At 46.2% G+C, this 26,608-nt stretch overlaps 1 protein-coding gene across 1 annotated transcript in view; it reads right to left on the minus strand.

Annotated features, from left to right (window-relative positions):
• The window catches only part of LOC144730220 (dual specificity tyrosine-phosphorylation-regulated kinase 2-like), an 85,038-nt gene that overhangs the window by 17,298 nt on the left and 41,132 nt on the right, over window positions 1-26,608 (minus strand). Inside the window, exons 6-7 of the mRNA XM_078610834.1 lie at window positions 6,116-6,262; window positions 4,701-4,839 (exon numbers count right to left, since the gene is read on the minus strand). Of these exons, the coding sequence (XP_078466960.1) occupies window positions 4,701-4,839; window positions 6,116-6,262 (286 nt within the window). The remainder of the gene's footprint in view (window positions 1-4,700; window positions 4,840-6,115; window positions 6,263-26,608) is intronic.

The raw sequence follows: 26,608 nt of genomic DNA on the forward strand, positions 1-26,608 counted from the left end.
ACCAGTGGCATGTACATCTACAGAACGCGAAGAACCAGTGGCATCTACATGTACAGAACGTGAAGAATGAGTGGCATCTACAGAACGTGAAGGACCAGTGGCATCTACATCTAAAGAAAGTGACGGACCAGTGGCATCTACATCTACAGAACGTGAAGAACCAGTTGCATCTACATCTACAGAACGTGAAGAACCAATGGCATCTACATCTACAAAACGTGAAGAACCAGTGGCATCTACATCTACAAAACGTGAAGAACCAGTGGTATCTACATCTACAGAACATGAATAACCAGTGACAGCTACATCCGCAGAACATGAAGAACCAGTGGCATCTACATCTGCAGAACGTAACGAACCAGTGGTATCTATACTCTTTGTTTTTTTCGGTAAAGTCACGTAGGTATAAAATAAAATAAATGAAATCACGACGTTTCCATTGCAACACAAGCAATCATCAGCTGGGAAAACCACTGCAAGAAAATGTTTTGCTGAAGTGGGAGAGAGAGTTGCTGTCGTAAGAGGTTTTCCAGGCAAGAAAGGGGGAGGAGCAAGGGAGGAGAGGGAGGTGTGGGCATGTGGGGTAGGGGAAGGGGAAGCGCTGCGTGGACGCCAGGAAAGGGACGCGAGGCAGGGGGGGGGGGAAGTGGGCGGGGCTGGGAGTGGGAGGCCGAGAGAGCTGGGGATGCGGAGGGGAACAAAACAGAGTAGAAGTATTAATCTTAATTTTGGAGCTTTCGTGACTGCAGGAATTATTCTTTGGTTCTTTCGGTAAAGTCACGTATAAAGATAAAATAATAAATTAAATAATAGCATAATACGACGTTTCGATTGCAACACAAGCAATCATCATCAGGTATAAAAGAAATAGAAACAAAAATCTAACCAGAAAACTATAGACAGACATATAAGCAGACAGATATCACAAAGATACACAGAGAGAGAACACGTATCGGCACAAAGAGAGAGGTCGTCTCTATGACGAGGCCTTAAATATAGAGAGGGGGTGGGGGCGGAGAGAGGGAGGGGGCAGAGAAAAAATTAGCATGTCAATGAGTGGACAACGACGTGGTAGCAATCTTTGAAATACGTAATCTACCAGGCTATGTGTTAATTGTGTGTTGACCGACTCTCTGTGTTGCATTACATTACATTTCGATATTTTGCTAGGTTATTTAATTTTAGTGTGTCTTTCTCCTAATTTTAAGCTTATCTTTTTTCTCTCTCTCCGGTTGTTTGTTTTCTCTCTCTGCCTTTGTCCTCTCTTTGGAATTTTCACACTTAAATCTAACTTAGCAAACTTTGAAATACGTAATCAACCAGGCTATGCGTTAATTGTGTGTTGATCGACTCTCTGTGTTGCATTACATTACATTTCGATATTTTGCTGGGTTATTTAATTTTAGTGTGTCTTTCTCCTAATTTTCAAGCTTGTGTACCGTACCACGTCGTTGTCCACTCATTGACATGCTAATTTTTTCTCTGCCCCCTCCCTCTCTCCGCCCCCGCCCCCTCTCTATATTTAAGGCCTCGTCATAGAGACGACCTCTCTCTTTGTGCCGATACGTGTTCTCTCTCTGTGTATCTTTGTGATATCTGTCTGCTTATATGTCTGTCTATAGTTTTCTGGTTAGATTTTTGTTTCTATTTCTTTTATACCTGATGATGATTGCTTGTGTTGCAATCGAAACGTCGTATTATGCTATTATTTAATTTATTATTTTATCTTTATACGTGACTTTACCGAAAGAACCAAAGAAGAGTAGTAGTACCCGGCAGATATGATAGACGACAACCACTACAGAGCAGTTAGGGTTTTACGTAGTTAATAATATCCTTCCAATGATTGCTCAATTTGTATCCATCTTCTCGGTTGAAGTTATGTCTATGTTTATATATCTGGATGGCTTCATGAACAAACCTTTGATAGTAGCCCGAAGGTTTGTACAGTACCTTGGTCTCGGAAAAAAACAATATCACAAGAGCCCACAGCGTTATAACAATGGTCAGCTACGGCAGAGATATTGGTTCTGCCGTGTTTCAGATCTGCCTTGTGTTCGCGAACACGGTCCGAGATGTGTCGTTTCGTTTCCCCAATGTAACAGCCATACACCCATCCATATAATTCACCATGGAAGTGGAGAAGGATGTTAAGCTACCATTTCTGGATGTTTTGTTTGAGAAGAGGCCTGACGGCTCGTTGGGACACTGTCTACAGGAAAGCCACCCACACAGATTCCTATCTGAAACCTGATTCCCACCCCCACCTGGCACAGACTAATTCCCTCGTCAAAACACTACACTATAGGGCCCACTGCATTTCTGACCAACACCACCTAGCCAGTGAACTGGAACACGGACACCAGGCCCTCAAGATGAATGGGTACTCGGACCACATTATTCGCAAAGCTGTTTCTCCAACCATGGAGAAACAACCCCCTGAGATGCCAATCAAAACCATCAAGTTACCATACATAGCAGGTGTTACCAAAAAGATTTCCAAAATCTTAAACAAACACAAGATCCAGGTCCGATTCAATACAGTACACAAAATCTGTTATCTAATCCCATCTGTGAAGGATGTCATTGCTGACATGCAATATCATGGAGTCTACAAACTAAGTTGCACCTGTGGTGGCTGTTACATTGGGGAAACGAAACGACATATCTCGGACCGTGTTCGCGAACACAATGCAGATCTGAAACCCGGCAGAACCAATACCTCTGCCATAGCTGACCATTGTTATAACGCTGTGGGCTCACATAATATTGTTTTTTTCCGAGACCAAGGTACTCTGCAAACCTTCGGGCTACTATCAAAGGTTTGTTCATGAAGCCATCCAGATATATAAACATAGACATAACTTCAACCGAGAAGTTGGATACAAATTGAGCAATTATTGGAAGGATGTTATTAACCAGGTAAAACCCTAACTGCTTTGTAGTGGTTATCGTCTATCATATCTGTCGGGTACTACTACTCTATTTTGTTCCCCTCCGCGTCCCCAGCTCTCACGGCCTCCCACTCCTAGCCCCGCCCACTTCCCTCCCCCCCAGCCTCGCATCCCTCTCCTGGTGTCCACGCAGAGCTTCCCCTCCCCCTACCACAAACCCCCACCCCTACCTCTCCCCCCTTGCTCCTCCCCCAATCTTGCCTGTGTAGTAGGTTCAAAGAGACTTGGATGACGTAGTCGGAGGCACACTTATTTATTAACCATTCCACTCTATACAGGCCAAGGTATACAACACTCAAAGGGGTATCGGCTCCTTCACCTGTCTAACAGGGAGATCCCACAATCTATCCCGGCTAGCCTACTCCCAGGTCCTCCACTACAGAGCTAGGGGAGGCTAGCTGACCCAGCTCTGGCCAAGCTGGGATTACGGCACCCTGAGTCCCCAGACCGGCTCTTACAAGAACATCGGCTCTGGGCTCTCGGGGCCACGCCACTGGCTTGCTCTGGTTGGTCCTTAGAAGGACGGCGATCCAGGGGAGTCCCACGGCCTATCTAGCCGGTCTTCCTTCTTCACTGGTTTAAGCTAAACACTGAACCCCGAGCCCACCGGCTCACCGCCTTATATAGCAACTCCCCCACCGAGAGGTGGGGCCGTGGGGGATCACAGCGCCGTTTCAGCCCCACAGGCTAAACGATGCGGACGTGGATGTAAGCATCCTTCCGCGTGCGGGCATAACCACCCCTGGTGTGTTTGTTCGCCCTCCCGTAACACCTCTACACCTGTATAACCTCTTACCACGGCAACTCTCTCTCCCACTTTAGCAAAAAAAATTATTGCTGTGGTTTTCCCACCTGATGATTGCTTGTGTTGCAATCGAAACGTCATGAATTAATTTATTTTATTTTATATCTACGTGACTTTACCAAAAGAACCAAAGAGTATCGAACCCTGCAGTCACAAAAACTTCAAATCTAGATCAGTGGTATCTACATCTACAGAACGTGAAAAACCAGTGACATCTACATCTGCAGAACGTGAAGAACCGTCTCACATTGACATGCTAATCTCTAATCTCGAGCAAAACAATGGCTTCTTCAGCACCGTAACCGTGGGGTTACATTAACAGATTGACATGCTAATCTCTAGCAATGCAATGGCCGAGGTTTACCTAGCTCTGCGATCTTACATTTATTTGCAAATTCCATCTCTAGCCCCGCCCACTTACCCTTGGGTAGTACCGATCTCAAACCTTTATAACCTATGGCTGCAATAGCTCTCTCGCTATATTTCTTCCTGCTTCAGCAGTCCGCCGGCTGTATTTTTTCACCTGAAGACGATTGCTTGTGTTGCGATCGAAGCGTCGTGATTTTTTAATATTTGATTTTTTCTATCTACGTGACTTTACCGAAAGACCCAAATAGTATGAAAAACCAGTGGCATTTACATCTGCAGAACATGAAGAACCAGTGACATCTACATCTGCAGAACTTGAATAATCAGTGGCATTTACATTGGCAGAACATTAAGAACCAGTGGAATCTACATCTGCAGAACGTGAAGAACCAGTGGCATTTAAATCTGCAGAGCAAGCATCAGCGCCCCAGCGTGTACTCACCCACACACACAGACACCCACATACACACACTCACACACAGACACCCACACACAGACACCCACACACAGACACCCACACACATAGACACCCATACACACAGACACCCATACACAGCGAGCACTCCACTCACGGGCTTGATGTCCCCGTGTACGATGCCCCGGGACTTGGTGTGGGCCAAGAAGTGGAGGATTGACCTAGTGTACGACCTCACCGCGTCCTCGTAACTTTGCCACAGCGTCATCTCTCTGAGCACGCAATGGAGTTTCGCCCTGCCATGTGGAGAGACAGCGACAACGTCAGTGACGTCAGCGACGACGTCAGCGACGACATCAGTGACAGCATCGGTTAGCGTCCTGCGCTGCAAACCTGGCGAACCGGGCTCGATTCCTGCTCATGGCCAACACCCAGTGATGATTATCTGAACAGGTCCTGGGCCTACCCTAGGTCGACTCAGCCTCAAATGAGTACCTGGTGCGATGTGTAAACATCGCCACTGGGGAGACAAAGGCGGCCACGCGTGGTGTTGACCACCCACCTCCTCGTGTGCCGTTCCAGCCTTTATAGGTGCTCACTAACAGCACTTGCCGCTACAGTCTGTTAAGGCTATATGGGGGATCTTTGATCTTTGTGTGCGTATGTTGAAATTCATTCACACCGTACGTAGCCAAGCGTGCTAATGTGTGGGTCTCTATGGGTGTCTGTGTGGGTGTCTCTGTGGGTCTCTATGGGTCTCTGTGGGTCTGGGTGTCTGTGTGTCTCTGTGTGTGTGCATATGTTGAACTTCTGTCGCACCATATGTAGCCAACCGTGCTAATGTGTGGGTCTCTATTGATGTCTGGGTGGGTGTCTATGTGGGTCTCAATGGGTCTCTGTGTCTAGTTGTCTGTGGATCTCTGTGTGTAAACGTATGCAGAACTTATTTTGCACCATACGTAGCCAACCGTACTAATGTATGGGTCTCTATGGGTGTCTCTGTGGTTTTATGGGTCTCTGTTAGTGTCTGTGGGTCTCTGGGTCTGGGTGTCTGTGGGTCTCTATGTTCGAATTTTGAACTTATTTTGCACCATTTGTAGCCAACTGTGCTAATGTATGGGCATGGGTGTCTATGGGTCTGTATGGGTGGTGGTGGTGTTGTGGTGGTGGTGGTGTTGTGGTGGTGGTGTTTGGTGGTGTTTGGTGGTGGGTGGTGGTGGATGGGTGGTGGGGGGTGGGTGTGGATGTGGTGATGGTGGGTGGTTGGGTGGGTAGTGTGGTGGGTGGGTGGTGGAGGGTGAGTGGGTGACTGAGTGGGTGGGTTGATGGGTGAGTGGTGGTGGTGAGTGAGTCAGTGAGTGGTGGTGAGTGGCGGTGAGTGAGTGGGTGAGTGGTGGTGAGTGGTGGTGAGTGAGTGAGTGGGTGGAGGTGGGGATGGTGAGTAAGTCGGTGGTGGTGGTGAATGAGTGGGTGATGATGAGTGAGTGAATTAGTGAGTGGGAGAGTGAGTGAGTGTTGGTGGCGAGTGAATGAGTGAGTGAGTGGTAGTAGCGGTACTGGTGGTGTGCGTACTTCAATAGCTCCATGACAAGGCATTTGTGTCCTCGAAAGTAGAAAGTCTCCAGGACCCTGGCTACGTTATAGTCCACGTTGCTACGGTCGCTCTGGAGCTCCATGGACATCTGCAGCTCCGTTCTCTGGTGCTTTTCTTCCCTGGAGCTGCGAGCGAGTGAGCGAGTGCACAGAACGAGAGAGAGACAGAGAAACAAAGAGAGAAAGAGCGACAGAGAAAGAGACAGAGACATGAAGAAACAGAGATCAAGACGGAGAGACAGAGAAAGACACAGAGAGAGAGAGAGAGACAGACAGACAGACACAGAGAGTTTAGACTTTAATATACAAATGGCCACAATTATGCGGGCACTGGGTCTGTGTGTCAAACACTGAGCAGTAGTAGTGGGTCTGTGTGTGTAACACTGAGTAGTAGTAGTGGGACTGTGTGTGAAACACTGCGTAGTAGTAGTAGTAATAGGTCTGTGTGTGTAACACTGAGTAGTTAGTAGTGGGTCTGTGTGTGTAACACTGAGTAGTAGTAGTGGGTATGTGTGTGTAACACTGAGTAGTAGTAGTGGGTCTGTGTGTGTAACACCGAGTAGTAGTAGTGGGTCTGTGTGTGTAACACTGAGTAGTAGTAGTGGGTCTGTGTGTGTAACACTGAGTAGTAGTAGTGGGTCTGTGTGTGTAACACTGAGTAGTAGTAGTAGTGGTAGATTTGAAGCTTTCGTGACTGCAAGGATTCATATTCTTAGGTTTTTTCGGTAAAGTCACGTAGGTAAAAAAAATTAAATGATACAGCTGTCGGGCTGTGACAGTTCCACCTGAAGACGTCATTGATTTTTATTTTTATTTCACTTTGATTAATTTTAATTTTTTACCTACGTGACTTTACCGAAAAAACCTAAGAATAGTAGTAGTGGGTCTGTGTGTGTAACACTGAGTAGTAGTAGTGGGTATGTGTGTGTAACACTGAGTAGTAGTAGTGGGTCTGTGTGTGTAACGCTGAGTAGTAGTAGTGGGTCTGTGTGTGTGAAATACTGAGTAGTAGTAGTGGGTCTGTGTGTGTAACACTGAGTAGTCATAGTGGGTCTGTGTGTGTGACACTGAGTAGTAGTAGTGGGTCTGTGTGTGTAACACTGAGCAGTAGTAGTGGGTCTATGCGTGTGAAGTATTGGAAAATGACGGCAGGAAACTCCTTGACGGGAACACACTTCTTTTATTAAATCTTGACTTGTAACAATACAACGCGTGGCCTCTCTTCTTCACAATGCGGTCACCATACAACGGTACAACTCGTGACCTCTTCTCTCCGCCTTACGCTTCTCTTGACTCTCTTAGATTCTGTGCTGCTGGCTCTCTGTGCCTCGTGTAGACTCCGCGCCTCGGCTACACTCTTCTCTCGTCTCGTGTAGACTCTGCGCCTCTGCTACACTCTCCACTCGCCTCGTGTAGACTTTGCATCTCTCTCTGGCTACACCGTATGCATACTCGGCTCGTGTAGACCTTTCTCTCTCTCTGGCTACACCGTATGCATACTCGGCTCGTGTAGACCTTCCTCTCTCTCTGGCTACACACTATACATCACTCAGCTCGTGTAGACCGTTCTCTCTCTCTGGCTACACACTATACATTACTCAGCTCGTGTAGACCGTTCTCTCTCTCTGGCTACACACTATACATTACTCAGCTCGTGTAGACCGTTCTCTCTCTCTGGCTACACACTATACATTACTCAGCTCGTGTAGACCGTTCTCTCTCTCTGGCTACACACTTATACCTTACTCTCCTCTACTCTCCATTACTCTCCTCTCCGGGCTCTATCTCTACACCTTCGTCTTCATTCTTAGATGGTTCCACTTCTGCCCCCTGCTCCTCTGTGCATCACCTTATATACCTCTTCTTCCCGGGAGACGGAGCGGATGCGGACCTCAACGTCGGCACCGCTCCTCAGTTACCCAATCCCCACGCGCTATCCCTACGATCCGGTTCCGCTCAGCGCGTGTTTCCACTCCCCGACCAATCACACCGCGCTGCTACCCGATCACTCCCTCTGGGCGCGTCACCGGCACACAGCCAATCAGCAGCACTACCCCCACCCGCGCACTGACGCCTGCTCCTCCCCGTCAGCGCGCGTCACCACACACACACCCGTACATACGCGCTGGCACACGACATATACACCCAGCGCGTATCACCACTACACGTGTAACACTGAGTAGTAGTAGTGTGTCTGTGTGTGTAACACTGAGTAGTAGTAGTGGGTCTGTGTGTGTAACACTGAGTAGTAGTAGTGGGTCTGTGTGTGTAACACTGAGGAGTAGTAGTGGGTCTGTGTGTGTAACACTGAGTAGTAATAGTGGGTCTGTGTGTGTAACACTGAGTAGTAGTAGTGGGTCTGTGTGTGTAACACTGAGGAGTAGTAGTGGGTCTGTGTGTGTAACACTGAGTAGTAGTAGTGGGTCTGTGTGTGAAACACTGAGGAGTAGTAGTGGGTCTGTGTGTGTAACACTGAGTAGTAGTAGTAGTAGTAGTGGGTCTGTGTGTGTAACACTGAGTAGTAGTAGTGGGTCTGTGTGTGTAAAACTGAGCAGTAGTAGTGGGTCTGTGTGTGTAACACTGAGTAGTAGTAGTGGGTCTGTGTGTGTAACACTGAGTAGTAGTCATGGGTCTGTGTGTGCAACACTGAGTAGTAGTAGTGGGTCTGAGTGTGTAACACTGAGCAGTAGTAGTGGGTCTGAGTGTGTAACACTGTGTAGTAGTGGGTCTGTGTGTGTAACACTGAGTAGTAGTAGTGGGAATGTGTGTGTAACACTGAGGAGTAGTAGTGGGTCTGTGTGTGTAACACTGAGTAGTAATAGTGGGTATGTGTGTGTAACACTGAGTAGTAGTAGTGTGTCTGTGTGTGTAACACTGAGTAGTAGTAGTGGGTCTGTGTGTGTAACACTGAGTAGTAGTAGTGGGTCTGTGTGTGTAACACTGAGGAGTAGTAGTGGGTCTGTGTGTGTAACACTGAGTAGTAATAGTGGGTCTGTGTGTGTAACACTGAGTAGTAGTAGTGGGTCTGTGTGTGTAACACTGAGGAGTAGTAGTGGGTCTGTGTGTGTAACACTGAGTAGTAGTAGTGGGTCTGTGTGTGAAACACTGAGGAGTAGTAGTGGGTCTGTGTGTGTAACACTGAGTAGTAGTAGTAGTAGTGGGTCTGTGTGTGTAACACTGAGTAGTAGTAGTGGGTCTGTGTGTGTAAAACTGAGCAGTAGTAGTGGGTCTGTGTGTGTAACACTGAGTAGTAGTAGTGGGTCTGTGTGTGTAACACTGAGTAGTAGTCATGGGTCTGTGTGTGCAACACTGAGTAGTAGTAGTGGGTCTGAGTGTGTAACACTGAGCAGTAGTAGTGGGTCTGAGTGTGTAACACTGTGTAGTAGTGGGTCTGTGTCTGTAACACTGAGTAGTAGTAGTGGGAATGTGTGTGTAACACTGAGTAGTAGTAGTGGGTCTGTGTGTGTAACACTGAGTAGTAGTAGTGGGTCTGTGTGTGTAACACTGAGTAGTAGTCATAGGTCTGTGTGTGTAACACTGAGTAGTAGTAGTGGGTCTGAGTGTGTAACACTGAGCAGTAGTAGTGGGTCTGAGTGTGTAACACTGTGTAGTAGTGGGTCTGTGTGTGTAACACTGAGTAGTAGTAGTGGGAATGTGTGTGTAACACTGAGGAGTAGTAGTGGGTCTGTGTGTGTAACACTGAGTAGTAATAGTGGGTATGTGTGTGTAACACTGAGTAGTAGTAGTGGGTCTGTGTGTGTAACACTGAGGAGTAGTAGTGGGTCTGTGTGTGTAACACTGAGTAGTAGTAGTAGTGGGTCTGTGTGTGAAACACTGAGGAGTAGTAGTGGGTCTGTGTGTGTAACACTGAGTAGTAGTAGTGGGTCTGTGTGTGTAACACTGAGTAGTAGTAGTGGGTCTGTGTGTGTAACACTGAGCAGTAGTAGTGGGTCTGTGTGTGTAACACTGAGTAGTAGTAGTGGGTCTGTGTGTGTAACACTGAGTAGAAGTCATGGGTCTGTGTGTGCAACACTGAGTAGTAGTAGTGGGTCTGAGTGTGTAACACTGAGCAGTAGTAGTGGGTCTGAGTGTGTAACACTGTGTAGTAGTGGGTCTGTGTGTGTAACACTGAGTAGTAGTAGTGGGAATGTGTGTGTAACACTGAGTAGTAGTAGTAGTAGGTCTGTGTGTGTAACACTGAGTAGTAGTAGTGGGTCTGTGTGTGTAACACTGAGTAGTAGTCATGGGTCTGTGTGTGTAACACTGAGTAGTAGTAGTGGGTCTGAGTGTGTAACACTGAGCAGTAGTAGTGGGTCTGAGTGTGTAACACTGTGTAGTAGTGGGTCTGTGTGTGTAACACTGAGTAGTAGTAGTGGGAATGTGTGTGTAACACTGAGTAGTAGTAGTGGGTCTGTGTGTGTAACACTGAGTAGTAGTAGTGGGTCTGTGTGTGTAACACTGAGTAGTAGGAGTGGGTCTGTGTGTGTAACACTGTGTAGTAGTGGGTCTGTGTGTGTAACACTGAGTAGTAGTAGTGGGAATGTGTGTGTAACACTGAGTAGTAGTAGTGGGTCTGTGTGTGTAACACTGAGTAGTAGTGGGTCTGTGTGTGTAACACTGAGCAGTAGTAGTGGGTCTGTGTGTGTAACACTGAGTAGTAGTAGTGGGTCTGTGTGTGTAACACTGAGCAGTAGTAGTAGTGGGTCTGTGTGTGTAACACTGAGCAGTAGTAGTAGTGGGTCTGTGTGTGTAACACTGAGTAGTAGTAGTGGGTCTGTGTGTGTAACACTGAGTAGTAGTAGTGGGTCTGTGTGTGTAACACTGAGTAGTAGAAGTGGGTCTGTGTGTGTAACACTGAGCAGTAGTAGTGGGTCTGTGTGTGTAACACTGAGTAGTAGTAGTGGGTCTGTGTGTGTAACACTGTGTAGTAGTGGGTCTGTGTGTGTAACACTGAGTAGTAGTAGTGGGTCTGTGTGTGTAACACTGAGTAGTAGTAGTGGGTCTGTGTGTGTAACACTGAGCAGTAGTAGTAGTGGGTCTGTGTGTGTAACACTGAGCAGTAGTAGTAGTGGGTCTGTGTGTGTAACACTGAGTAGTAGTAGTGGGTCTGTGTGTGTAACACTGAGCAGTAAAAGTGGGTCTGTGTGTGTAACACTGAGCAGTAGTAGTGGGTCTGTGTGTGTAACACTGAGCAGTAGTAGTGGGTCTGTGTGTGTAACACTGAGTAGTAGTAGTGGGTCTGTGTGTGTAACACTGAGTAGCAGTAGTGGGTCTGTGTGTGTAACACTGAGTAGTAGTCATGGGTCTGTGTGTGCAACACTGAGTAGTAGTGGGTCTAAGTGTGTAACACTGAGCAGTAGTAGTGGGTCTGTGTGTGTAACACTGAGCAGTAGTAGTAGTGGGTCTGTGTGTGTAACACTGAGCAGTAGTAGTAGTGGGTCTGTGTGTGTAACACTGAGCAGTAGTAGTGGGTCTGTGTGTGTAACACTGAATAGTAGTAGTGGGTCTGTGTGTGTAACACTGAGTAGTAGAAGTGGGTCTGTGTGTGTAACATTGAGTAGTAGTAGTGGGTCTGTGTGTGTAACACTGAGTAGTAGTAGTGGGTCTGTGTGTGTAACACTGTGTAGTAGTGGGTCTGTGTGTGTAACATTGAGTAGTAGTAGTGGGTCTGTGTATGTAACACTGAGTAGTAGTAGTGGGTCTGTGTGTGTAACACTGTGTAGTAGTGGGTCTGTGTGTGTAACACTGAGTAGTAGTAGTGGGTCTGTGTGTGTAACACTGAGTAGTAGCAGTGGGTCTGTGTGTGTAACACTGAGCAGTAGTAGTAGTGGGTCTGTGTGTGTAACACTGAGCAGTAGTAGTAGTGGGTCTGTGTGTGTAACACTGAGTAGTAGTAGTGGGTCTGTGTGTGTAACACTGAGTAGTAGTAGTCGGTCTGTGTGTGTAACACTGAGTAGTAGTAGTGGGTCTGTGTGTGTAACACTGAGCAGTAGAAGTGGGTCTGTGTGTGTAACACTGAGCAGTAGTAGTGGGTCTGTGTGTGTAACACTGAGCAGTAGTAGTGGGTCTGTGTGTGTAACACTGAATAGTAGTAGTGGGTCTGTGTGTGTAACACTGAGCAGTAGTAGTGGGTCTGTGTGTGTAACACTGAATAGTAGTAGTGGGTCTGTGTGTGTAACACTGAGTAGTAGTAGTGGGTCTGTGTGTGTAACACTGAGCAGTAGTAGTGGGTCTGTGTGTGTAACACTGAGTAGTAGAAGTGGGTCTGTGTGTGTAACACTGAGCAGTAGTAGTGGGTCTGTGTGTGTAACACTGAGTAGTAGTGGGTCTGTGTGTGTAACATTGAGTAGTAGTAGTGGGTCTGTGTGTGTAACACTGAGTAGTAGTAGTGGGTCTGTGTGTGTAACACTGTGTAGTAGTGGGTCTGTGTGTGTAACACTGAGTAGTAGTAGTGGGTCTGTGTGTGTAACACTGAGTAGTAGTAGTGGGTCTGTGTGTGTAACACTGAGCAGTAGTAGTAGTGGGTCTGTGTGTGTAACACTGAGTAGTATTAGAGTGTCTGTGTGTGTAACACTGAGTAGTAGTAGTCGGTCTGTGTGTGTAACACTGAGTAGTAGTAGTGGGTCTGTGTGTGTAACACTGAGCAGTAGAAGTGGGTCTGTGTGTGTAACACTGAGCAGTAGTAGTGGGTCTGTGTGTGTAACACTGAGCAGTAGTAGTGGGTCTGTGTGTGTAACACTGAGCAGTAGTAGTGGGTCTGTGTGTGTAACACTGAGTAGTAGTAGTGGGTCTGTGTGTGTAACACTGAGTAGCAGTAGTGGGTCTGTGTGTGTAACACTGAGTAGTAGTCATGGGTCTGTGTGTGCAACACTGAGTAGTAGTGGGTCTGAGTGTGTAACACTGAGCAGTAGTAGTGGGTCTGTGTGTGTAACACTGAGTAGTAGTAGTGGGTCTGTGTGTGTAACACTGAATAGTAGTAGTGGGTCTGTGTGTGTAACACTGAGCAGTAGTAGTGGGTCTGTGTGTGTAACACTGAATAGTAGTAGTGGGTCTGTGTGTGTAACACTGAGTAGTAGAAGTGGGTCTGTGTGTGTAACATTGAGTAGTAGTAGTGGGTCTGTGTGTGTAACACTGAGTAGTAGTAGTGGGTCTGTGTGTGTAACACTGTGTAGTAGTGGGTCTGTGTGTGTAACATTGAGTAGTAGTAGTGGGTCTGTGTATGTAACACTGAGTAGTAGTAGTGGGTCTGTGTGTGTAACACTGTGTAGTAGTGGGTCTGTGTGTGTAACACTGAGTAGTAGTAGTGGGTCTGTGTGTGTAACACTGAGTAGTAATAGTGGGACTGTGTGTGTAACACTGAGTAGTAGTAGTAGAAGTGGGTCTGTGTGTGTAACACTGAGCAGTAGTAGTGGGTCTGTGTGTGTAACACTGAGCAGTAGTAGTGGGTCTGTGTGTGTAACACTGAGTAGTAGTAGTGGGTCTGTGTGTGTAACACTGAGTAGCAGTAGTGGGTCTGTGTGTGTAACACTGAGTAGTAGTCATGGGTCTGTGTGTGCAACACTGAGTAGTAGTGGGTCTGAGTGTGTAACACTGAGCAGTAGTAGTGGGTCTGTGTGTGTAACACTGAGTAGTAGTAGTGGGTCTGTGTGTGTAACACTGAATAGTAGTAGTGGGTCTGTGTGTGTAACACTGAGCAGTAGTAGTGGGTCTGTGTGTGTAACACTGAATAGTAGTAGTGGGTCTGTGTGTGTAACACTGAGTAGTAGAAGTGGGTCTGTGTGTGTAACATTGAGTAGTAGTAGTGGGTCTGTGTGTGTAACACTGAGTAGTAGTAGTGGGTCTGTGTGTGTAACACTGTGTAGTAGTGGGTCTGTGTGTGTAACATTGAGTAGTAGTAGTGGGTCTGTGTATGTAACACTGAGTAGTAGTAGTGGGTCTGTGTGTGTAACACTGTGTAGTAGTGGGTCTGTGTGTGTAACACTGAGTAGTAGTAGTGGGTCTGTGTGTGTAACACTGAGTAGTAGCAGTGGGTCTGTGTGTGTAACACTGAGCAGTAGTAGTAGTGGGTCTGTGTGTGTAACACTGAGCAGTAGTAGTAGTTGGTCTGTGTGTGTAACACTGAGTAGTAGTAGTGGGTCTGTGTGTGTAACACTGAGTAGTAGTAGTCGGTCTGTGTGTGTAACACTGAGTAGTAGTAGTGGGTCTGTGTGTGTAACACTGAGCAGTAGAAGTGGGTCTGTGTGTGTAACACTGAGCAGTAGTAGTGGGTCTGTGTGTGTAACACTGAGTAGTAGTAGTGGGTCTGTGTGTGTAACACTGAGTAGCAGTAGTGGGTCTGTGTGTGTAACACTGAGTAGTAGTCATGGGTCTGTGTGTGCAACACTGAGTAGTAGTGGGTCTGAGTGTGTAACACTGAGCAGTAGTAGTGGGTCTGTGTGTGTAACACTGAGTAGTAGTAGTGGGTCTGTGTGTGTAACACTGAATAGTAGTAGTGGGTCTGTGTGTGTAACACTGAGCAGTAGTAGTGGGTCTGTGTGTGTAACACTGAATAGTAGTAGTGGGTCTGTGTGTGTAACACTGAGTAGTAGAAGTGGGTCTGTGTGTGTAACATTGAGTAGTAGTAGTGGGTCTGTGTGTGTAACACTGAGTAGTAGTAGTGGGTCTGTGTGTGTAACACTGTGTAGTAGTGGGTCTGTGTGTGTAACATTGAGTAGTAGTAGTGGGTCTGTGTATGTAACACTGAGTAGTAGTAGTGGGTCTGTGTGTGTAACACTGTGTAGTAGTGGGTCTGTGTGTGTAACACTGAGTAGTAGTAGTGGGTCTGTGTGTGTAACACTGAGTAGTAGCAGTGGGTCTGTGTGTGTAACACTGAGCAGTAGTAGTAGTGGGTCTGTGTGTGTAACACTGAGTAGTAGTAGTAGTAGTGGGTCTGTGTGTGTAACACTGAGTAGTAGTAGTGGGTCTGTGTGTGTAAAACTGAGCAGTAGTAGTGGGTCTGTGTGTGTAACACTGAGTAGTAGTAGTGGGTCTGTGTGTGTAACACTGAGTAGTAGTCATGGGTCTGTGTGTGCAACACTGAGTAGTAGTAGTGGGTCTGAGTGTGTAACACTGAGCAGTAGTAGTGGGTCTGAGTGTGTAACACTGTGTAGTAGTGGGTCTGTGTCTGTAACACTGAGTAGTAGTAGTGGGAATGTGTGTGTAACACTGAGTAGTAGTAGTGGGTCTGTGTGTGTAACACTGAGTAGTAGTAGTGGGTCTGTGTGTGTAACACTGAGTAGTAGTCATAGGTCTGTGTGTGTAACACTGAGTAGTAGTAGTGGGTCTGAGTGTGTAACACTGAGCAGTAGTAGTGGGTCTGAGTGTGTAACACTGTGTAGTAGTGGGTCTGTGTGTGTAACACTGAGTAGTAGTAGTGGGAATGTGTGTGTAACACTGAGGAGTAGTAGTGGGTCTGTGTGTGTAACACTGAGTAGTAATAGTGGGTATGTGTGTGTAACACTGAGTAGTAGTAGTGGGTCTGTGTGTGTAACACTGAGGAGTAGTAGTGGGTCTGTGTGTGTAACACTGAGTAGTAGTAGTAGTGGGTCTGTGTGTGAAACACTGAGGAGTAGTAGTGGGTCTGTGTGTGTAACACTGAGTAGTAGTAGTGGGTCTGTGTGTGTAACACTGAGTAGTAGTAGTGGGTCTGTGTGTGTAACACTGAGCAGTAGTAGTGGGTCTGTGTGTGTAACACTGAGTAGTAGTAGTGGGTCTGTGTGTGTAACACTGAGTAGAAGTCATGGGTCTGTGTGTGCAACACTGAGTAGTAGTAGTGGGTCTGAGTGTGTAACACTGAGCAGTAGTAGTGGGTCTGAGTGTGTAACACTGTGTAGTAGTGGGTCTGTGTGTGTAACACTGAGTAGTAGTAGTGGGAATGTGTGTGTAACACTGAGTAGTAGTAGTAGTAGGTCTGTGTGTGTAACACTGAGTAGTAGTAGTGGGTCTGTGTGTGTAACACTGAGTAGTAGTCATGGGTCTGTGTGTGTAACACTGAGTAGTAGTAGTGGGTCTGAGTGTGTAACACTGAGCAGTAGTAGTGGGTCTGAGTGTGTAACACTGTGTAGTAGTGGGTCTGTGTGTGTAACACTGAGTAGTAGTAGTGGGAATGTGTGTGTAACACTGAGTAGTAGTAGTGGGTCTGTGTGTGTAACACTGAGTAGTAGTAGTGGGTCTGTGTGTGTAACACTGAGTAGTAGGAGTGGGTCTGTGTGTGTAACACTGTGTAGTAGTGGGTCTGTGTGTGTAACACTGAGTAGTAGTAGTGGGAATGTGTGTGTAACACTGAGTAGTAGTAGTGGGTCTGTGTGTGTAACACTGAGTAGTAGTGGGTCTGTGTGTGTAACACTGAGCAGTAGTAGTGGGTCTGTGTGTGTAACACTGAGTAGTAGTAGTGGGTCTGTGTGTGTAACACTGAGCAGTAGTAGTAGTGGGTCTGTGTGTGTAACACTGAGCAGTAGTAGTAGTGGGTCTGTGTGTGTAACACTGAGTAGTAGTAGTGGGTCTGTGTGTGTAACACTGAGTAGTAGTAGTGGGTCTGTGTGTGTAACACTGAGTAGTAGAAGTGGGTCTGTGTGTGTAACACTGAGCAGTAGTAGTGGGTCTGTGTGTGTAACACTGAGTAGTAGTAGTGGGTCTGTGTGTGTAACACTGTGTAGTAGTGGGTCTGTGTGTGTAACACTGAGTAGTAGTAGTGGGTCTGTGTGTGTAACACTGAGTAGTAGTAGTGGGTCTGTGTGTGTAACACTGAGCAGTAGTAGTAGTGGGTCTGTGTGTGTAACACTGAGCAGTAGTAGTAGTGGGTCTGTGTGTGTAACACTGAGTAGTAGTAGTGGGTCTGTGTGTGTAACACTGAGCAGTAAAAGTGGGTCTGTGTGTGTAACACTGAGCAGTAGTAGTGGGTCTGTGTGTGTAACACTGAGCAGTAGTAGTGGGTCTGTGTGTGTAACACTGAGTAGTAGTAGTGGGTCTGTGTGTGTAACACTGAGTAGCAGTAGTGGGTCTGTGTGTGTAACACTGAGTAGTAGTCATGGGTCTGTGTGTGCAACACTGAGTAGTAGTGGGTCTAAGTGTGTAACACTGAGCAGTAGTAGTGGGTCTGTGTGTGTAACACTGAGTAGTAGTAGTGGGTCTGTGTGTGTAACACTGAATAGTAGTAGTGGGTCTGTGTGTGTAACACTGAGCAGTAGTAGTGGGTCTGTGTGTGTAACACTGAATAGTAGTAGTGGGTCTGTGTGTGTAACACTGAGTAGTAGAAGTGGGTCTGTGTGTGTAACATTGAGTAGTAGTAGTGGGTCTGTGTGTGTAACACTGAGTAGTAGTAGTGGGTCTGTGTGTGTAACACTGTGTAGTAGTGGGTCTGTGTGTGTAACATTGAGTAGTAGTAGTGGGTCTGTGTATGTAACACTGAGTAGTAGTAGTGGGTCTGTGTGTGTAACACTGTGTAGTAGTGGGTCTGTGTGTGTAACACTGAGTAGTAGTAGTGGGTCTGTGTGTGTAACACTGAGTAGTAGCAGTGGGTCTGTGTGTGTAACACTGAGCAGTAGTAGTAGTGGGTCTGTGTGTGTAACACTGAGCAGTAGTAGTAGTGGGTCTGTGTGTGTAACACTGAGTAGTAGTAGTGGGTCTGTGTGTGTAACACTGAGTAGTAGTAGTCGGTCTGTGTGTGTAACACTGAGTAGTAGTAGTGGGTCTGTGTGTGTAACACTGAGCAGTAGAAGTGGGTCTGTGTGTGTAACACTGAGCAGTAGTAGTGGGTCTGTGTGTGTAACACTGAGCAGTAGTAGTGGGTCTGTGTGTGTAACACTGAATAGTAGTAGTGGGTCTGTGTGTGTAACACTGAGCAGTAGTAGTGGGTCTGTGTGTGTAACACTGAATAGTAGTAGTGGGTCTGTGTGTGTAACACTGAGTAGTAGTAGTGGGTCTGTGTGTGTAACACTGAGCAGTAGTAGTGGGTCTGTGTGTGTAACACTGAGTAGTAGAAGTGGGTCTGTGTGTGTAACACTGAGCAGTAGTAGTGGGTCTGTGTGTGTAACACTGAGTAGTAGTGGGTCTGTGTGTGTAACATTGAGTAGTAGTAGTGGGTCTGTGTGTGTAACACTGAGTAGTAGTAGTGGGTCTGTGTGTGTAACACTGTGTAGTAGTGGGTCTGTGTGTGTAACACTGAGTAGTAGTAGTGGGTCTGTGTGTGTAACACTGAGTAGTAGTAGTGGGTCTGTGTGTGTAACACTGAGCAGTAGTAGTAGTGGGTCTGTGTGTGTAACACTGAGTAGTAGTAGAGTGTCTGTGTGTGTAACACTGAGTAGTAGTAGTCGGTCTGTGTGTGTAACACTGAGTAGTAGTAGTGGGTCTGTGTGTGTAACACTGAGCAGTAGAAGTGGGTCTGTGTGTGTAACACTGAGCAGTAGTAGTGGGTCTGTGTGTGTAACACTGAGCAGTAGTAGTGGGTCTGTGTGTGTAACACTGAGTAGTAGTAGTGGGTCTGTGTGTGTAACACTGAGTAGCAGTAGTGGGTCTGTGTGTGTAACACTGAGTAGTAGTCATGGGTCTGTGTGTGCAACACTGAGTAGTAGTGGGTCTGAGTGTGTAACACTGAGCAGTAGTAGTGGGTCTGTGTGTGTAACACTGAGTAGTAGTAGTGGGTCTGTGTGTGTAACACTGAATAGTAGTAGTGGGTCTGTGTGTGTAACACTGAGCAGTAGTAGTGGGTCTGTGTGTGTAACACTGAATAGTAGTAGTGGGTCTGTGTGTGTAACACTGAGTAGTAGAAGTGGGTCTGTGTGTGTAACATTGAGTAGTAGTAGTGGGTCTGTGTGTGTAACACTGAGTAGTAGTAGTGGGTCTGTGTGTGTAACACTGTGTAGTAGTGGGTCTGTGTGTGTAACATTGAGTAGTAGTAGTGGGTCTGTGTATGTAACACTGAGTAGTAGTAGTGGGTCTGTGTGTGTAACACTGTGTAGTAGTGGGTCTGTGTGTGTAACACTGAGTAGTAGTAGTGGGTCTGTGTGTGTAACACTGAGTAGTAATAGTGGGACTGTGTGTGTAACACTGAGTAGTAGTAGTAGAAGTGGGTCTGTGTGTGTAACACTGAGCAGTAGTAGTGGGTCTGTGTGTGTAACACTGAGCAGTAGTAGTGGGTCTGTGTGTGTAACACTGAGTAGTAGTAGTGGGTCTGTGTGTGTAACACTGAGTAGCAGTAGTGGGTCTGTGTGTGTAACACTGAGTAGTAGTCATGGGTCTGTGTGTGCAACACTGAGTAGTAGTGGGTCTGAGTGTGTAACACTGAGCAGTAGTAGTGGGTCTGTGTGTGTAACACTGAGTAGTAGTAGTGGGTCTGTGTGTGTAACACTGAATAGTAGTAGTGGGTCTGTGTGTGTAACACTGAGCAGTAGTAGTGGGTCTGTGTGTGTAACACTGAATAGTAGTAGTGGGTCTGTGTGTGTAACACTGAGTAGTAGAAGTGGGTCTGTGTGTGTAACATTGAGTAGTAGTAGTGGGTCTGTGTGTGTAACACTGAGTAGTAGTAGTGGGTCTGTGTGTGTAACACTGTGTAGTAGTGGGTCTGTGTGTGTAACATTGAGTAGTAGTAGTGGGTCTGTGTATGTAACACTGAGTAGTAGTAGTGGGTCTGTGTGTGTAACACTGTGTAGTAGTGGGTCTGTGTGTGTAACACTGAGTAGTAGTAGTGGGTCTGTGTGTGTAACACTGAGTAGTAGCAGTGGGTCTGTGTGTGTAACACTGAGCAGTAGTAGTAGTGGGTCTGTGTGTGTAACACTGAGCAGTAGTAGTAGTTGGTCTGTGTGTGTAACACTGAGTAGTAGTAGTGGGTCTGTGTGTGTAACACTGAGTAGTAGTAGTCGGTCTGTGTGTGTAACACTGAGTAGTAGTAGTGGGTCTGTGTGTGTAACACTGAGCAGTAGAAGTGGGTCTGTGTGTGTAACACTGAGCAGTAGTAGTGGGTCTGTGTGTGTAACACTGAGTAGTAGTAGTGGGTCTGTGTGTGTAACACTGAGTAGCAGTAGTGGGTCTGTGTGTGTAACACTGAGTAGTAGTCATGGGTCTGTGTGTGCAACACTGAGTAGTAGTGGGTCTGAGTGTGTAACACTGAGCAGTAGTAGTGGGTCTGTGTGTGTAACACTGAGTAGTAGTAGTGGGTCTGTGTGTGTAACACTGAATAGTAGTAGTGGGTCTGTGTGTGTAACACTGAGCAGTAGTAGTGGGTCTGTGTGTGTAACACTGAATAGTAGTAGTGGGTCTGTGTGTGTAACACTGAGTAGTAGAAGTGGGTCTGTGTGTGTAACATTGAGTAGTAGTAGTGGGTCTGTGTGTGTAACACTGAGTAGTAGTAGTGGGTCTGTGTGTGTAACACTGTGTAGTAGTGGGTCTGTGTGTGTAACATTGAGTAGTAGTAGTGGGTCTGTGTATGTAACACTGAGTAGTAGTAGTGGGTCTGTGTGTGTAACACTGTGTAGTAGTGGGTCTGTGTGTGTAACACTGAGTAGTAGTAGTGGGTCTGTGTGTGTAACACTGAGTAGTAGCAGTGGGTCTGTGTGTGTAACACTGAGCAGTAGTAGTAGTGGGTCTGTGTGTGTAACACTGAGCAGTAGTAGTAGTTGGTCTGTGTGTGTAACACTGAGTAGTAGTAGTGGGTCTGTGTGTGTAACACTGAGTAGTAGTAGTCGGTCTGTGTGTGTAACACTGAGTAGTAGTAGTGGGTCTGTGTGTGTAACACTGAGCAGTAGAAGTGGGTCTGTGTGTGTAACACTGAGCAGTAGTAGTGGGTCTGTGTGTGTAACACTGAGCAGTAGTAGTGGGTCTGTGTGTGTAACACTGAGTAGTAGTGGGTCTGTGTGTGTAACACTGAGCAGTAGTAGTGGGTCTGTGTGTGTAACACTGAGTAGTAGTGGGTCTGTGTGTGTAACACTGAGTAGTAGTAGTGGGTCTGTGTGTGTAACACTGAGTAGTAGTAGTGGGTCTGTGTGTGTAACACTGAGCAGTAGTAGTAGTGGGTCTGTGTGTGTAACACTGAGTAGTAGTAGAGTGTCTGTGTGTGTAACACTGAGTAGTAGTAGTCGGTCTGTGTGTGTAACACTGAGTAGTAGTCATGGGTCTGTGTGTGCAACACTGAGTAGTAGTGGGTCTGTGTGTGTAACACTGAGTAGTAGTAGTGGGTCTGTGTGTGTAACACTGAGTAGTAATAGTGGGTCTGTGTGTGTAACACTGAGTAGTAGTAGTGGGTCTGTGTGTGTAACACTGAGTAGTAGTCATGGGTCTGTGTGTGTAACACTGAGTAGTAGTAGTGGGTCTGTGTGTGTAACACTGTGTAGTAGTGGGTCTGTTGGTGTAACACTGAGTAGTAGTAGTGGGTCTGTGTGTGTAACACTAAGTAGTAGTAGTGGGTCTGTGTGTGTAACACTGAGTAGTAGTAGTGGGTCTGTGTGTGTAACACTGAGTAGTAGTAGTAGTGGTAGATTTGAAGCTTTCGTGACTGCAATGATTCATATTCTTAGGTTTTTTCGGTAAAGTCACGTAGGTAAAAAAAATTTAATGAAACAGCTGTCGGGCTGTGACAGTTCCACCTGAAGACGTCATGATTTTTATTTTTATTTCACTTTGATTAATTTTAATTTTTTACCTACGTGACTTTACCGAAAAAACCTAAGAATAGTAGTAGTGGATCTGTGTGTGTAACACTGAGTAGTAGTAGTGGGTCTGTGTGTGTAACACTGAGTAGTAGTAGTGGGTCTGTGTGTGTAACGCTGAGTAGTAGTAGTGGGTCTGTGTGTGTGAAATACTGAGTAGTAGTAGTGGGTCTGTGTGTGAAACACTGAGTAGTAGTAGTGGGTGTGTGTGTGTAACACTGAGTAGTAGTAGTGTGTCTGTGTGTGTAACACTGAGTAGTAGTAGTGGGTCTGTGTGTGTAACACTGAGTAGTAGTAGTGGGTCTGTGTGTGTAACACTGAGGAGTAGTAGTGGGTCTGTGTGTGTAACACTGAGTAGTAATAGTGGGTCTGTGTGTGTAACACGGAGTAGTATTAGTAGGTCTGTGTGTGTAACACTGAGGAGTAGTAGTGGGTCTGTGTGTGTAACACTGAGTAGTAGTAGTCGGTCTGTGTGTGTAACACTGAGTAGTAGTAGTGGGTCTGTGTGTGTAACACTGAGCAGTAGAAGTGGGTCTGTGTGTGTAACACTGAGCAGTAGTAGTGGGTCTGTGTGTGTAACACTGAGTAGTAGTAGTGGGTCTGTGTGTGTAACACTGAGTAGCAGTAGTGGGTCTGTGTGTGTAACACTGAGTAGTAGTCATGGGTCTGTGTGTGCAACACTGAGTAGTAGTGGGTCTGAGTGTGTAACACTGAGCAGTAGTAGTGGGTCTGTGTGTGTAACACTGAGTAGTAGTAGTGGGTCTGTGTGTGTAACACTGAATAGTAGTAGTGGGTCTGTGTGTGTAACACTGAGCAGTAGTAGTGGGTCTGTGTGTGTAACACTGAATAGTAGTAGTGGGTCTGTGTGTGTAACACTGAGTAGTAGAAGTGGGTCTGTGTGTGTAACATTGAGTAGTAGTAGTGGGTCTGTGTGTGTAACACTGAGTAGTAGTAGTGGGTCTGTGTGTGTAACACTGTGTAGTAGTGGGTCTGTGTGTGTAACATTGAGTAGTAGTAGTGGGTCTGTGTATGTAACACTGAGTAGTAGTAGTGGGTCTGTGTGTGTAACACTGTGTAGTAGTGGGTCTGTGTGTGTAACACTGAGTAGTAGTAGTGGGTCTGTGTGTGTAACACTGAGTAGTAGCAGTGGGTCTGTGTGTGTAACACTGAGCAGTAGTAGTAGTGGGTCTGTGTGTGTAACACTGAGCAGTAGTAGTAGTTGGTCTGTGTGTGTAACACTGAGTAGTAGTAGTGGGTCTGTGTGTGTAACACTGAGTAGTAGTAGTCGGTCTGTGTGTGTAACACTGAGTAGTAGTAGTGGGTCTGTGTGTGTAACACTGAGCAGTAGAAGTGGGTCTGTGTGTGTAACACTGAGCAGTAGTAGTGGGTCTGTGTGTGTAACACTGAGCAGTAGTAGTGGGTCTGTGTGTGTAACACTGAGTAGTAGTGGGTCTGTGTGTGTAACACTGAGCAGTAGTAGTGGGTCTGTGTGTGTAACACTGAGTAGTAGTGGGTCTGTGTGTGTAACACTGAGTAGTAGTAGTGGGTCTGTGTGTGTAACACTGAGTAGTAGTAGTGGGTCTGTGTGTGTAACACTGAGCAGTAGTAGTAGTGGGTCTGTGTGTGTAACACTGAGTAGTAGTAGAGTGTCTGTGTGTGTAACACTGAGTAGTAGTAGTCGGTCTGTGTGTGTAACACTGAGTAGTAGTCATGGGTCTGTGTGTGCAACACTGAGTAGTAGTGGGTCTGTGTGTGTAACACTGAGTAGTAGTAGTGGGTCTGTGTGTGTAACACTGAGTAGTAATAGTGGGTCTGTGTGTGTAACACTGAGTAGTAGTAGTGGGTCTGTGTGTGTAACACTGAGTAGTAGTCATGGGTCTGTGTGTGTAACACTGAGTAGTAGTAGTGGGTCTGTGTGTGTAACACTGTGTAGTAGTGGGTCTGTTGGTGTAACACTGAGTAGTAGTAGTGGGTCTGTGTGTGTAACACTAAGTAGTAGTAGTGGGTCTGTGTGTGTAACACTGAGTAGTAGTAGTGGGTCTGTGTGTGTAACACTGAGTAGTAGTAGTAGTGGTAGATTTGAAGCTTTCGTGACTGCAATGATTCATATTCTTAGGTTTTTTCGGTAAAGTCACGTAGGTAAAAAAAATTTAATGAAACAGCTGTCGGGCTGTGACAGTTCCACCTGAAGACGTCATGATTTTTATTTTTATTTCACTTTGATTAATTTTAATTTTTTACCTACGTGACTTTACCGAAAAAACCTAAGAATAGTAGTAGTGGATCTGTGTGTGTAACACTGAGTAGTAGTAGTGGGTCTGTGTGTGTAACACTGAGTAGTAGTAGTGGGTCTGTGTGTGTAACGCTGAGTAGTAGTAGTGGGTCTGTGTGTGTGAAATACTGAGTAGTAGTAGTGGGTCTGTGTGTGAAACACTGAGTAGTAGTAGTGGGTGTGTGTGTGTAACACTGAGTAGTAGTAGTGTGTCTGTGTGTGTAACACTGAGTAGTAGTAGTGGGTCTGTGTGTGTAACACTGAGTAGTAGTAGTGGGTCTGTGTGTGTAACACTGAGGAGTAGTAGTGGGTCTGTGTGTGTAACACTGAGTAGTAATAGTGGGTCTGTGTGTGTAACACGGAGTAGTATTAGTAGGTCTGTGTGTGTAACACTGAGGAGTAGTAGTGGGTCTGTGTGTGTAACACTGAGTAGTAGTGTGAAACACTGAGGAGTAGTAGTGGGTCTGTGTGTGTAACACTGAGTAGTAGTAGTAGTGGGTCTGTGTGTGTAACACTGAGTAGTAGTAGTGGGTCTGTGTGTGTAACACTGAGCAGTAGTAGTGGGTCTGTGTGTGTAACACTGAGTAGTAGTAGTGGGTCTGTGTGTGTAACACTGAGTAGTAGTCATGGGTCTGTGTGTGCAACACTGAGAAGTAGTAGTGGGTCTGAGTGTGTAACACTGAGCAGTAGTAGTGGGTCTGAGTGTGTAACACTGTGTAGTAGTGGGTCTGTGTCTGTAACACTGAGTAGTAGTAGTGGGAATGTGTGTGTAACACTGAGTAGTAGTAGTGGGTCTGTGTGTGTAACACTGAGTAGTAGTAGTGGGTCTGTGTGTGTAACACTGAGTAGTAGTAGTGGGTCTGTGTGTGTAACACTGAGTAGTAGTCATAGGTCTGTGTGTGTAACACTGAGAAGTAGTAGTGGGTCTGAGTGTGTAACACTGAGGAGTAGTAGTGGGTCTGAGTGTGTAACACTGTGTAGTAGTGGGTCTCTGTGTGTAACACTGAGTAGTAGTAGTGGGAATGTGTGTGTAACACTGAGGAGTAGTAGTGGGTCTGTGTGTGTAACACTGAGTAGTAACAGTGGGTATGTGTGTGTAACACTGAGTAGTAGAAGTGGGTCTGTGTGTGTAACACTGAGGGGTAGTAGTGGGTCTGTGTGTGTAACACTGAGTAGTAGTAGTGGGTCTGTGTGTGAAACACTGAGGAGTAGTAGTGGGTCTGTGTGTGTAACACTGAGTAGTAGTAGTGGGTCTGTGTGTGTAACACTGAGTAGCAGTAGTGGGTCTGTGTGTGTAACACTGAGCAGTAGTAGTGGGTCTGTGTGTGTAACACTGAGTAGTAGTAGTGGGTCTGTGTGTGTAACACTGAGTAGTAGTAGTGGGTCTGTGTGTGTAACGCTGAGTAGTAGTAGTGGGTCTGTGTGTGTAACACTGAGTAGTAGTAGTGGGTCTGTGTGTGTAACGCTGAGTAGTAGTAGTGGGTCTGTGTGTGTGAAATACTGAGTAGTAGTAGTGGGTCTGTGTGTGAAACACTGAGTAGTAGTAGTGGGTCTGTGTGTGTAACACTGAGTAGTAGTAGTGTGTCTGTGTGTGTAACACTGAGTAGTAGTAGTGGGTCTGTGTGTGTAACACTGAGTAGTAGTAGTGGGTCGGTGTGTGTAACACTGAGTAGTAGTAGTGGGTCTGTGTGTGTAACACTGAGGAGTAGTAGTGGGTCTGTGTGTGTAACACTGAGTAGTAATAGTGGGTCTGTGTGTGTAACACTGAGTAGTAGTAGTAGGTCTGTGTGTGTAACACTGAGGAGTAGTAGTGGGTCTGTGTGTGTAACACTGAGTAGTAGTGTGAAACACTGAGGAGTAGTAGTGGGTCTGTGTGTGTAACACTGAGTAGTAGTCATGGGTCTGTGTGTGCAACACTGAGAAGTAGTAGTGGGTCTGAGTGTGTAACACTGAGCAGTAGTAGTGGGTCTGAGTGTGTAACACTGTGTAGTAGTGGGTCTGTGTCTGTAACACTGAGTAGTAGTAGTGGGAATGTGTGTGTAACACTGAGTAGTAGTAGTGGGTCTGTGTGTGTAACACTGAGTAGTAGTAGTGGGTCTGTGTGTGTAACACTGAGTAGTAGTAGTGGGTCTGTGTGTGTAACACTGAGTAGTAGTAGTGGGTCTGTGTGTGTAACACTGAGTAGTAGTCATAGGTCTGTGTGTGTAACACTGAGAAGTAGTAGTGGGTCTGAGTGTGTAACACTGAGCAGTAGTAGTGGGTCTGAGTGTGTAACACTGTGTAGTAGTGGGTCTCTGTGTGTAACACTGAGTAGTAGTAGTGGGAATGTGTGTGTAACACTGAGGAGTAGTAGTGGGTCTGTGTGTGTAACACTGAGTAATAATAGTGGGTATGTGTGTGTAACACTGAGTAGTAGTAGTGGGTCTGTGTGTGTAACACTGAGGGGTAGTAGTGGGTCTGTGTGTGTAACACTGAGTAGTAGTAGTGGGTCTGTGTGTGTAACACTGAGTAGTAGTAGTGGGT

The sequence above is a fragment of the Lampetra planeri genome, chromosome 35, assembly GCF_965212315.1.
Source record: "Lampetra planeri chromosome 35, kcLamPlan1.2.h2, whole genome shotgun sequence".
NCBI lineage: Eukaryota > Metazoa > Chordata > Hyperoartia > Petromyzontiformes > Petromyzontidae > Lampetra > Lampetra planeri.